The 12,366-nt window shown below is 40.8% G+C and overlaps 1 protein-coding gene across 3 annotated transcripts in view; it reads left to right on the forward strand.

The window, feature by feature from the left end:
* Positions 1,490-12,366, forward strand: part of C1H21orf91 (chromosome 1 C21orf91 homolog) — a 32,274-nt gene continuing 21,397 nt past the window's right edge. Inside the window, exons 1-2 of one of the 3 annotated variants that reach the window (XM_005674758.3) lie at positions 1,490-1,691; positions 2,932-3,065. In XM_005674758.3, coding sequence (XP_005674815.2) covers positions 2,939-3,065 — 127 coding nt within the window. In that variant the 5' untranslated portion in view covers positions 1,490-1,691; positions 2,932-2,938. Of the gene's footprint in view, positions 1,692-1,895; positions 1,995-2,931; positions 3,066-12,366 lie in introns of those variants that run through there. The other 2 variants (XM_018051818.1, XM_018051751.1) reach the window with 2 other exon arrangements.

A 12,366-nucleotide genomic window follows, 5' to 3' on the forward strand; every position in this document is an offset into this window, starting at 1 on the left:
GTGGTGGACATGCTATTGTATACATTTGCAAAACTCAGGGACCATACTTTTAAAATGGGAAAGTTTTATCTGTCTAAGTTAAACCGCAAAGTGTAGACTTTTAAAAATAATTTTTAAATAAAAAGCAAGGTAAAAGTTTTAAGGAGAGGTAGATAGGCAAAATGCTACAGAAAGAGAGAGAACACTGAGAAATGAAAATAACTTCGATCCAAGAAAATCGTTACTGATTTTAGAAAATACTTCATTGAAAAAAATGAGTAGAACCCAAGATGTAAGACATTCAGTCATATTTACATAAAATGTGAAATTCAAATAGGTAACACAAAGGCTTTTCTATTTTAATCTGTTGTTGTTCAGTCAGCTAAGTTATGGCTCACTCACTTGAGAACCCATGGACTTCAGCCCACTGGGCTCCTCTGTCCATGGGATTTCCCAGGCAAAAATACCAGAGTGGGTTGCCAGGGATCCAACCCAGGGATCCAGCTGCTGCATCAGCAGGCAGATTCTTTACCACTGAACCACCTGGGAGGCCCTTCTGTTTCTATTAGTGCTTCTCAAATTCTCATGTGTACATTAATCACCTCGAGGTTTTGTGAAAAGCAGGTTCAGATTCAGGATGTCTTGGGTGAGACTTTATAATCTACATTTCTAACAAGATCAGTCAGTTCAATTGCTCAGTCGTGTTTGACTCTTTGCGACTCCATGGACTGCAGCATGCCAGGCTTACCTGTCCATCACCAACTCTCCGAGCTTGCTCAAACTCATGTCCATCCAGTCGGTGATGTCATCCAACCATCTCATCCTCTGTAGTCCCCTTCTTCTAACAAGATACCAGGCCAATATTGCTGACTCACCTCCTATACTTCAAGTAGCAAAAATACAGGTCATTTTTCTGGGGCACTGATAGTTTACGTTAAGTGCCAGTTTGGTCTAGAAGTTCGCAAGTTCTATGGAATCCATTCCTACCACCAGTCACCTGTGGACTGACAACCTAGTCCTGTCTGTGTAAACAGTACAGGTGTTTATGATGTTCTGGAAAATAACAGCTAACCCCTGTGATCAAGTCCCCACCTCTGTTTCTAACCAACAGATAATCTGGGTTAGTCATTTTTAGGAGGCAAAATAAGAACTCTTCTGGTTTCTCTTCTCTACACGGTTGCTTGAGTCTTACAATAGAAAATGTAAGTCAAAGTGTTATATGAATCATAACCTTAAAAGAAAGAATGTCAAACAGAAACCAAAGAGGGGCAAAAAAGATCTTGAGTACCTCGGTTTTCTAAAGGGGCGGAACCTAAAATAAGAGGTGGGGCTCCGGGATTATCCTCATGGGCGTGTTAGGAATGCGCCATATTACAGGGGAGGGGAGCCCCATTTCTACAACAATCTTAAAAATAAAGCTTCTGGAGTTGAAATTACCCCTAAATGACGAAAACTTGAAACACAAACTTTTCTCCCATTAAACTCGTCAACCGGCACCTAACTCAAAAGTTCAGCGATACTATTTTGCCTCGGTCTAGCGATTTCACCCAAAGTTCTCCCCGCGTATCTCCGGCCGTGTTCCCCAGCCCCGTCACTTTGCGGCCCACGCGGCCCCCGCCCGGAGGCAGTAGTTTCCCCTACGCTAAAGGGGGAGGTGATAACGGACTCCAGTATCTACTTGCCTCGAGGAGGGGCGTGTGAGACACCGAACGGTGAGACATCCGGGCCAGGAGACGCGGGATCAGGAGGAAATCCGAGCCGAGGCCGCGGCGTCGATGCAGCCCGGGAGCTGCGGGGGTTGGCGGCCGCCGAGCGAGCGCGCGGCTTCGCCCTCCGCGCCGCCCCACCGTTCTCCCCTCAGAGCCTCGGAAGGATGGCACCGGCGGGAGGGGGCGGGGCCCCCGGGAGGGGGCGGGGCCCGCGCGGGCTGGCTGCTCGGCTGCGGCCGGAAACAATAGTGAGGAGCCCGAGCCGCGCGGATCGGCGGTGGCTTCGGTGGCGCGCGAACCCGGACGGTAAAGCTCCCGCTCCCCCTGCCCGCGCCCTGGTTCCCGACCCCACGGTCCCGCCGCCTTTGCCCTCTGAGCCCCACGGCCCCCGTCTCTGTTGCGCGCGGGGCGCCCCGACGGACGGGCGGGGAGAAGGACGCGGCACCCTGAGGGGCGGGCGCGCACCCCCAAACGCCGGAGGCCGGGCGGGAAGCGCTGAGTCCGTACGGACCGGCTGCTGGAGCTCTCGAACGCCTTCTCCCCGGGTGGGAGGAAGCCGCGGGGCGAGGGGACGAGACGCTCCCGCCCGCCGGGCTCTCTGGGATCCAGCACCGCCCGCCCCCAATCCCCGGCCGGGCTTGGCCATCCCGGCTCCTCCGGCAGTGCCCGAGCCGCTCCGCTGAGCCGCTGCCCGACCTTCCGTGCGGATGCCGGGGACACGGCTGGACCCCCTCCCTAGTGTTCACTTTTTCCACGTGCATTTTGCCTGCCGCGGACCTGGAATAGCAGACCTCGCTACGCCGAGCTAGCGAGACGCGTCTAAGGTTCCCACAATGAAGTAAGGAGAGCGGTGTCCCGAGCGCGTCGCTCGTCCTCCCTCCGACAGCGTTAAGTAGGTTGACAGACCCCGGTAGCTGAACAGGCCGCGCTGCTAAGCTCTTTCCGCGCCTGGTCGGGGATGGAAGCGGTCTAGAATACCCGAAAATTGTTCTTCATCAGCTCCCCTCCACTAAATACAACACAGGACCAAAAAGGCGCTTGGGCATAGTGTCACTTGCGGCTGGACTTTTTTACTAGCTTTGTGTCCTTGAACAGTAAAAGTATTAGTGTAGCGATGCTTGTTCCGTGTGGCTGTTGCCTTAGATAAACTGAAAAGCATCCTTCTCTTTCCTAGAAGTTCCTACTATTGCCATGATGACAAGTACTTGAAATTGTGTAACTTTGTTTTTCTGTTTCTTAATAGGGGCATTATGAACGAAGAGGAACAGTTTGTAAGCATTGATTTGAATGATGACAACATCTGCAGTGTTTGTAAACTGGGAACAGACAAAGAAACACTCTCCTTCTGCCACGTTTGTTTTGAGCTAAATATTGACGGTAAGGACACAGGATAAATTCATTTTATGCCGTGAACTTTACAGAACTACTTCATGCTGAACTCTGGTTATAAGGTAAAACTAAAGTTTCTTGAATGATTGTAAATTATGCCAAGCGGAAATCTGTTAAAGGTTTCTGGAAGTGAAACTGAAGGTAGCACAGCTATGAATTTAAGAGAAACTATTTTTTTCACTCCCACAGTATTAACTCAGTTTTACTAATATAAAAATGAGTATTGACTGCTAAACTTTTCTGTTTTGAGAGCTTATTGAGTTGTCAGATTTCAACAGATCTGTATGTTTTGTTTTGGTTCAATATTAAGAACTAACATAACCAAACATTTACATTGATAGGCAAATATAATTTTGTTGTTTTGGCCGTACCATGCTAGTACATAATTGAGGTGAGCTGTAATTTTTTCTCCAGTGCTCTTATTATCTGAAGCACATTTTTAAATTTTTAGATAACTTTTCAATGATCACATATGCCTTTAATAATTTTTAAACTAAAAAAGCTTTTAAAATGTCTCAGTAATATCTCTATCAGTACACAAATGAGTTCTCCGAATACTTTTTTTTTAAATCTCTATTATTAAAGTTTTTAGGTTGATGCACAGCTAATGTGCACAGCAAATGTGTCTGTGGATATCAGCAGTTTGCCTCCAAGAAACATGTGGGGTACGTTTCCTTAATCTTGATGTTACCTTGATAAATTCTGATTTTTTTTAATATTTATGTCACACAAAAAAGGATCTTAATATTTCTGATAATAAGTTTGCCTTCCATTTGAATTTTGAATTGTAATATACCAGTAGAGAGATTTTGTTAGACCTTTAGATTAATTTTTATTCTTTACTGGTTCTGTTTATTAAGTAGGAGATAACAAATGTTCTTTCCATTTGAAAAAAATAGGATTATCTACCTTGAGATTCCTCTAAGACTTGTTTTTCAGAAATTGTTGTAGGCACCAAATTAATATATTTAGATACTCTGTAGTAAAAGTCAAAATTATAACTATAAATAGACTATTAAAAATATGTAGAGTTAATTATATGACATTCATTTTCCATTTAAGATATTGGTTGTGACAGTTTTGCCATTGTACTCTCAGAAGTGTAGTTGCTAAACATGACAATCTATGGAAGAACATGGATTTTCTGTGGCTTCCATAAAACAATATTGGCCCTATATATTCTTTTCCACTGAAATTTTTGGTTCTAGATGGACAGAGACAGTGGAAATGACTCAGCCCAAAGTTGTGTTTACATTGAGGAAAACTGACAGCCAGGTAGTGGGACTGTTCAGGGTTGCTCTGGTGGTGATGGCAAGCTGTTGTTTTGTGCCAGGCCCTGCTCTAAGCACCTTATGTGGATTATGGTATTCAACTCAAAATAGCTCTGTGATGGCTACTGTTATCCATTTTAAAGTTGATGGAGCCTAACCTTTAAGACCTAGAAACTGCACTTTGAAGTTGCTCAGCAAAGAATGACAGTGCTCGACTACGGAAGCCTGGCAATCTAGTTCTAGTATATGTCCTTTTAATTCCATTGATCTACTGTCAATAGTTATTTTAGTTGATGGGGTAATATTAGAAACCTGTTTTCCTGAATCCTAATTGCTGTCCTTGATATTCGGCCAGCCAACTTTTAAAATGTTTTTGAACATTTTTGTCCCCTACCAAATTCTAAGCACAGTACCAATCAATAAATGTTTGATAAGTAAGTGGGGCTTTAAAAAGTGTGACATTTAACTTTCCTACTTTTGGTATAACCTTTCTGTAGTGTGGTAATGTTGCTCTTACTTGGTTTCTTAGCTTTCTAACTGCCAAGTTTCCTCTAAAGCCTTCTATTCAAAATAGAAGGCTAGTTAAAAATTTTCTTGGAATTTTTTGAGTCTGCAGATTCATAGTAAACAAAAATATTAATATCTTACACCTTCTGGATTGTAGCTTATGTCAAATCAAAACTAGCCTAATCAAATGTTGCTTGCATAAAATTAAAATTAAGCTAATCAGATTTTTAAAACTGTGCATACATACATTTATAAAATGAAAATGAAGAAAGAAATAATCTTGTGGGAAAGATTTCATATTCTGAGCATAGCTCTAAGTTGCCTTTTTTCTGTGTCTTTGCAGTACTCAGAAAGAATTGAGTTACCTACATTTTATATACTTTGCAACCAGAGGTGATATACTTCAAGAACCTAAGAAATACACTTTAAGAAAATTGATTTGGGCAAGGGGTGGGGAGGGACACATAATTCATCCTTGGAATTACTTGTCTACTCCTAGGAGTAGGACAAAGATGCATAAACTTCTTAATACTTATGACCTGTCCTTGGCACCAAGACACTATAAACATTTTATGCATGTATAATCAAATACATTAATGTGCATCATAGTTCATGGTACTCAAATATTTCTAAACTTCTTTACTGACTACCATTCCCTAGGCTATTAAGGCTGGGAAGAAGGTAGCCCAGGGTAGTCAGGAGCCAGCATGAAACTCAGCCTGTAATATAGCGCAGTCAGAAATGAAACTAAAGATGGGGGGTGGGGGAGATCCAGGGCTACAGTCTGTTACTTCATAGTATCAGTTTTCATTTTGTGCCAAAATACTGTGCGAGTAATTAGTATTTTTGTGTATGTATGTGTTAGTCATTCAGTGGTGTCTGACTCTGTGCGACCCCGTGGACTAGCCTGCCAGGCTCCTCTGTCCATGGGATTCTCCAGGCAAGAATACTGGAGTGGGCAGACATTCCCTTCTCCAGGTGTTCACCCTGACCGAGGCTCGAACCCAGGTCTCCTGCATTGCAGGCAGATATTTTACTGTCTGAGCCTCTAGGGAAACCCTTAATATTTTTACCTTCCTCCTCTAATAATTGACTTCCTTTTCATTCAGTAAAGAGGAGCTTTTTATAAGACAGTGATCAATTCCTCTTATGCCAAAGTTTTCAGTGTGAGTTGATCTTGCTAGTTGATTAAGTAAGCATTTCAAATAATTACTAGTCCATCCTAGACTGTAAAATCCATCTCAGACTTCATTCTCCCCTAATTGGTTGAACCTTCTGGAAACTTTTTTTAAAAACAGACCCAAATTGAGATCCTTAGTAATCTTTCCAGCAAGAAGTCTGTAGATGTTTTCTCTTAGTTAAGGCACTGGTGAACCCAGTGCTCACTTTTAATCTCATTTTTCCTTGATTCTCTGAGTCTTTGACCAAAACATTGTTCCCATGGCCAATAGTCATGGAGCATTTTGAATCTCATATTAAATCCCTGATTTAGCTTGGAAGTCAGGACTGATTATTAACTACTCAAAGCCTGTCAACAGCTCTTCCCTTTGTCTTGGTTTTAACACATCAGCATCTTTCCACTTGAGTAAAGGCCCACCACTTTACTTGTGATAGGAAGGCTGTATGTTGCTAACTCCATCTGGCATTAACCTCTTTCTCTTGCTTCGCATAATGACAAACATCATGCCTTGCTATTAGCTAAAAGAGCACTTTTAAATATAAAGCCTGATGTGACTTTTGAATTTAGCTTAGCTGTCTTTATACTTAGAAGTACAGATGAAGAATTAATTTTTTAACTGCCTTTTAACGTCACTTTGAATAAATTTGAGCAGTTTTAAAATGGCTCTAACGATAGAACCTCTTTATTTGGACAGGAGTTAGGAGGGATGGAAGTGAAATTATAGGTTTAATTGGTGATAACTTTATAGAATATTTCTTTAAAAAGATAAAGGTAGGGTAAGCCACATCTAGTAAGCTAACAAGCCATATCTGAGGAACCAGGTTCCAGATTCTTTTCCCTGTCCTAATTTTATGATGGCCTCATTTTAGTTACTTCCAATTTTTTCTCTTTTTAACTTCAAACTTTCTAATTTTAAAGTTTAGGATGAATTTAAAATAGAGATCATATATGAATTTTGTTTGGAAAGATATACCCATTAGAAATTAAGTCTGGCTATATGTAATAGAAAATCAAAATAATAATGATGAAATAATATAGAATGGATATTTACATATCTCATAGTAAAAGAAGTTGAATCTGGAGTCTGGAGTCTGTGTGGTAGCTCCATGATCAGAAAGACTCAAGCTGCTTCTGTTTTACTAATCCACTTTCTTTAACACATATTTGCCATCATCAGTCATCTCATGAGCCAGGATGGCTGCTGGAACTCCAGCCATTGCTTCCTTATTCTCAGACAGAATAGAAGGGGCATCTGACAAAAGGTACATAGTAGCCTTCTCTCCTGAATCTATAAAGGAGCTTTTCCTAAAGTCCTCCTTAACAATTTGTTATACATTCCACTGCCCTTTCAAGAGAAGCTACTCCAAATAAAATCAGTATTTTACAAAGAAAGGGGCAAAAGACATTGATTGTTCACCTAACAAGATCAACCATAGAGAGCCCTTCTAGTAATTGAAGGTTACCATGTTGAAATCAAACTATTTGAGCTACAACTAAGACCAACAAGTAAAGCTCCAGTGATTCTTCTAACCCAGGAGTTTGAAATGGAATGGATTTTTACAAAGGAAGCATTGTATTCTGAGGATAGGCATACACCAGATCTCATATGAACCTGTTGCACAAAAGCGATGAGAATTTTCAAGTTTCTGACCCATCTCAGTACATAAAATATAATGGTTACTGCTACTGCTCATTATACATATGTTAGATACTATAAATTTAGGAAAATTCCCTGCTTTCTCCCAGCCTCTCTTCTTGATACACTAACATGGTAATTCCATCTTCCTCACACTTTTCCAGTTCAGTTCAGTTCCTTAGTCATGTCCAACTCTTTGCGACCCCATAGACCACAGCACACCAGTCCTCCTTGTCCATCACCAACTCCCAGAGTTTACTCAAACTTGAGTCGGTGATGCCATCCAACCATCTCACTCTCTGTCATCCCCTTCTCTCCCAGCATCAGGGTCTTTTCAGATGAGGCAGTGCTTCCCATCAGATGCCAAAAGTATTGGGAGTTTCAACATCAGTCCTTCCAATGAATATTCAGGACTGATTTCCTTTCAGGTGGACTGGTTGGATCTCCTTGCAGTCCAAGGGACTCTCAAGAGTCTTCTTCAACACCACAGTTCAAAAGCATCAATTCTTCAGCACTAAGCTTTCTTTATAGTCCAACTCTCACATCCATACATGAGTGAAAAACCATAGTCTTGACTAGACGGACCTTTGTTGGCAAAGTAATGTCTTTGCTTTTTAATATGGTATCTAGGTTGGTCATAACTCTTCTCCCAAGGAATAGTGTCTTTTAATTTCATAGCTGCAGTCACCATCTGCAGTGATTTTGAAGACCAAAAAAATAAAATCAGTCACTGTTTCCATTGTTTCCCCATCTATTTGCTGTGAAGTAATGGGGCCAAATGCCATAATCTTAGTTTTCTGAATGTTGAGTTTTAAGCCAGCTTTTTCACTCTCCTCTTTCACTTTCATCAAGAGGCTCTTTAGTTCTTCTTTGCTTTCTGTCATAAGAGTGGTGTCATCTGCATATCTGAGGTTATTGATATTTCTCCTGGCAATCTTGATTCCATCTTGTGCTTCCTCCAGCCCAGTGTTTCTCCTGATGTACTGTGCATATAAGTTAAATAAGCAGGGTGACAGTATACAGCCTTGACATACTCCTTTCCCGATTTGGAACCAGTGTGTTATTCCATGTCCAGTTCTAACTGTTGCTTACTGACCTGCATACAGATTTCTCAAGAGGCAGGTCAGCTGATCTGGTATTCCCATCTCTTCCAGAAATTTTCAGTTTGTTGTGGTTCACACAGTCAAAGGCTTTGGCATAGTCAATAAAGCAGAAATACATGTTTTTCTGGAACTCTCTTGCTTTTTCAATAATCCAGCGGATGTTGGCAATTGGATCTCTGCTTCCTCTGCCTTTTCTAAATCCAGCTTGAACATCTGGAAGTTCTCGGTTTACATACTGTTGAAGCCCGGCTTGGAGAATTTTGAGCATTACTTTACTAGTGTGTGAGTTGAGTGCAATTGTGCAGTAGTTTGAATATTCTTTGACATTGCCTTTCTTTGGGATTGGAGTAAAAACTGATCTTTTCCAGTCCTGTCACTCCTGAATTTTCCAAATTTGCTGGTATATTGAGTGCAGCACTTTCACAGCATCATCATTTAGCATTTGAAATAGCTCAGCTGGAATTCCATCACCTCCACTAGCTTTGTTCATAGTGATGCTTCCTAAGGCCCACTTGACTTTGCATTCCAGGATGTCTGGCTCTAGGTGAGTGGTCACACCATTGTGATTATCTGGGTTGTGAAGATCTTTTTTGTATAGTTCTGTGTATTCTTGCCACGTCTTCTTAATATCTTCTGCTTCTGTTAAGTCCATACCATTTCTTTCCTTTATTGAGCCCACATTTGCATGAAATGTTCCCTTGGTGTCTCTAATTTTCTTTCACCTTTCCAGGGAAGATTGCTTTTCTACAGCTGGGTACATCTACCACTGCTCCCCTTCTGCTCCATGTGGGCCCTGGACTCAGACCTGGCCTTGACTTTTGACTCTGCCACTTACTAGTTGGGTTTTCTTGGCAAGATACCTAAGTTCATTGTGTCACACTGGTTCTCAAATGTTACCAGTAAGAGCAATTTTGTGTTTTCATTTCTTAATCTTGAAATTATTGTGCCAGAATCTAATTCAGAAGGCTGAACTCCGGTTGTTGCCGTTTGTTCCAAGAATACTTGGCAATATAAGCAGTGGTGCTCAGATTTATTTGTTTGCTCTTGATACTCAGAACGAAGCTGCAGAGTGTTTCTCCCCACTCCTAAACTACACATCTGTATATGCAGCTAATCAGTAGACATCCTCACTTGTATAGCCCATAAGTACTTCACACTGCATGTCTAAAGGTAAAGTATTATCCTAAATACTGCATATATTTCTTTTCAAAATGAATGAATAAATAAACAAGCAAATTCCCCCTCCATCCCTGCAACAGAAAATGTTGGGGTTGGAAGTGAACTATGGAAAAGGTGAAGACATACATGCCTGGCTAAAATACTTGAGAGGTGGTGCCACAGCAAGAACCTGCCTGCCCTAATTTTTAAAAAGTTGTTAATACTTCTCAAAGCAGCCTTCCCTGCCCCCCAGCACCACTGTCAACCCCTGTGTTCTTTTCCTCCTAGCACCCTTTTCTTCATGGCCCTTGCTATAATTTGTTGCTGTAACTATTGGTTTATTTCTTTGTTTCTTTGTGTTCCCTCTCCTCCATTTCTAGCTCCATAAGGACTTGAGTTTGAGCCTCCTTTATTTACTAGTATATAATTAGCAGTACCATGGGGATTGGCCAGAAGTTATGAATGAGTATTTGAAATCTTTGATTGATGAGTGAATTAGCCTAAAGGAGACTGTAGAGGACTGTCTCTTTTTTTCTGTTTTTCCCTTAATCTTGCCCACAGTGAAATTCTTCTGCTATTTTTCTGCCCTTCCACGGAATTGTCTGAGATCTTTCTAGAGTCTCCTAAAAGCTTTGTGACTCTTACTAATAGAACTTTGTATTATATTCAAAAGAAAAATGTAGCAAATAATATTAACAGTGATATCTGGTTATTTTTTTGCCATCAGGAGGATAGAAAACAGATAGTATTTTTTTCTCCACAGAGCAATAAGTCTTAAACAGGACTGTGCTTAGAGTGGGAGTGTCTACATTCATTTACATGCTGCAAATCTTATTATTCTGAACACCTCAGCAGAGTGGTGTTTGCTCATGATGATGACCCCTTTAAGGTGTTTGATGATCTGGAGTGCTTGTTAAGTCTGTGATAAAAGTATGCTCTTTAAATCAGTGATTTAAAGTTGAAAACAAACAGTATACTACCCTGCATATCTTATTAATAGAAGCATCATGATTATAAATAAAGCATTTGTTACAATAGATAAAAATGACATTCTGATTCAAATTCATTATTCATTTCCACCCAGTGTGTTGGCAGAGATGAAGAGAAATGTTTTATGAGTTATCCAGAAACAAATTAAATCGAGATTGGAAATCTTTTAATTGTTAGGTCAAAATTATCTATCCTCAGTAAAGGGATACACTTTTCATGATTGAAATAATTTTATAATAACTGTTACTAGAAAGCTGATAAAGAGAAATCAGCTGCCCAGAAATAATTTTTCTGTTGCATACAAAATAATACTGCCTGTGAAGAGAGAAGACAAAGGTAAATTTCTCTACTTAGGAAGAAATAATGACTCTCTGGTTGGAGAAGCTAGTCCAACTGTCAAATACTTAAGGGATTTACGCTTTTAGGTAAGTGACTTATCTAAATAATAGGTATTTATCAGCTATTCAGTGTTCCACATGCATTATTTCATTCTTAATACAGCTATATGAGATAGGTGGTAGGTTATCCCAATTTGATAAATGAGCGAAGTAAGGAGAGAGTCTGGGAGGCTAATCTAGAATCACACCGCTTGGAAGTCCAAACCTGATCCCAAAAGTCCAAGTGCCTAAATCATTTCTGCTTCCAACGAAAATTACATGAACTCTGAAGAAATCTCAGAGATACTAAGTAACTTGTAGGCAAAGTTACAGATGAATTACACCAATGTTAATGTTCAAGCAAGGGACGAAATTTGGGTCCCGAGAAGTGCTTGCTTTTTAAAAGCTATTTCTACCTGTGATGCTGTTTAATTAATACACATTTGGTGGAATATCCAAAAGTAGACATTTTTCATGACCTAAGAGAGCAGGATGATACAGTCTCCATATAGGTTGTAATCTAAATAGTCTGTCAAGAAAATGTAGTCTTCACAGCGCGTAGATTAGATCATCAGAGAAGAGGGGAAGGACTGGGAAGAAGAGACACACACGACAGTCTTGCTGCCCAGAAGACACAAGGAGGCTGAGCTGTAGACTGACCTTTGCTCCAGAATCGTAACAGGTGTCAGCTCGTCATGAGGCATGTTCTGACACTCCTCTCCATCCTTCCAGCCATTCAAATAACAGAGGCTAACATACTTAGCCTGATTAGCATTCCTCTCGAGAGGGAATAAGTTCTGAGTAAGTGGAGGCAGGCAGTATGAACTAAAGTAAAATTATCAGCACCAATCCTGGAATTGCACGCTATCTCCTTCGGTAGGTGAGCCCGAAATACTTCCTAGAAAGAGAAGAAGCAGGTGGTAAGAGAGCATAACTTCATATAGCACTTTAGATGTTCAAAGGTACTTTTGCAGCATCTTAAATTTAATTTCTACCTTTTAAAGAATACTAACACTAATCATGAATTTCAGATAAGGTGTTAACATGGAAAATGTAACAAGTAATTG

This window comes from Capra hircus, chromosome 1, assembly GCF_001704415.2.
Source record: "Capra hircus breed San Clemente chromosome 1, ASM170441v1, whole genome shotgun sequence".
NCBI lineage: Eukaryota > Metazoa > Chordata > Mammalia > Artiodactyla > Bovidae > Capra > Capra hircus.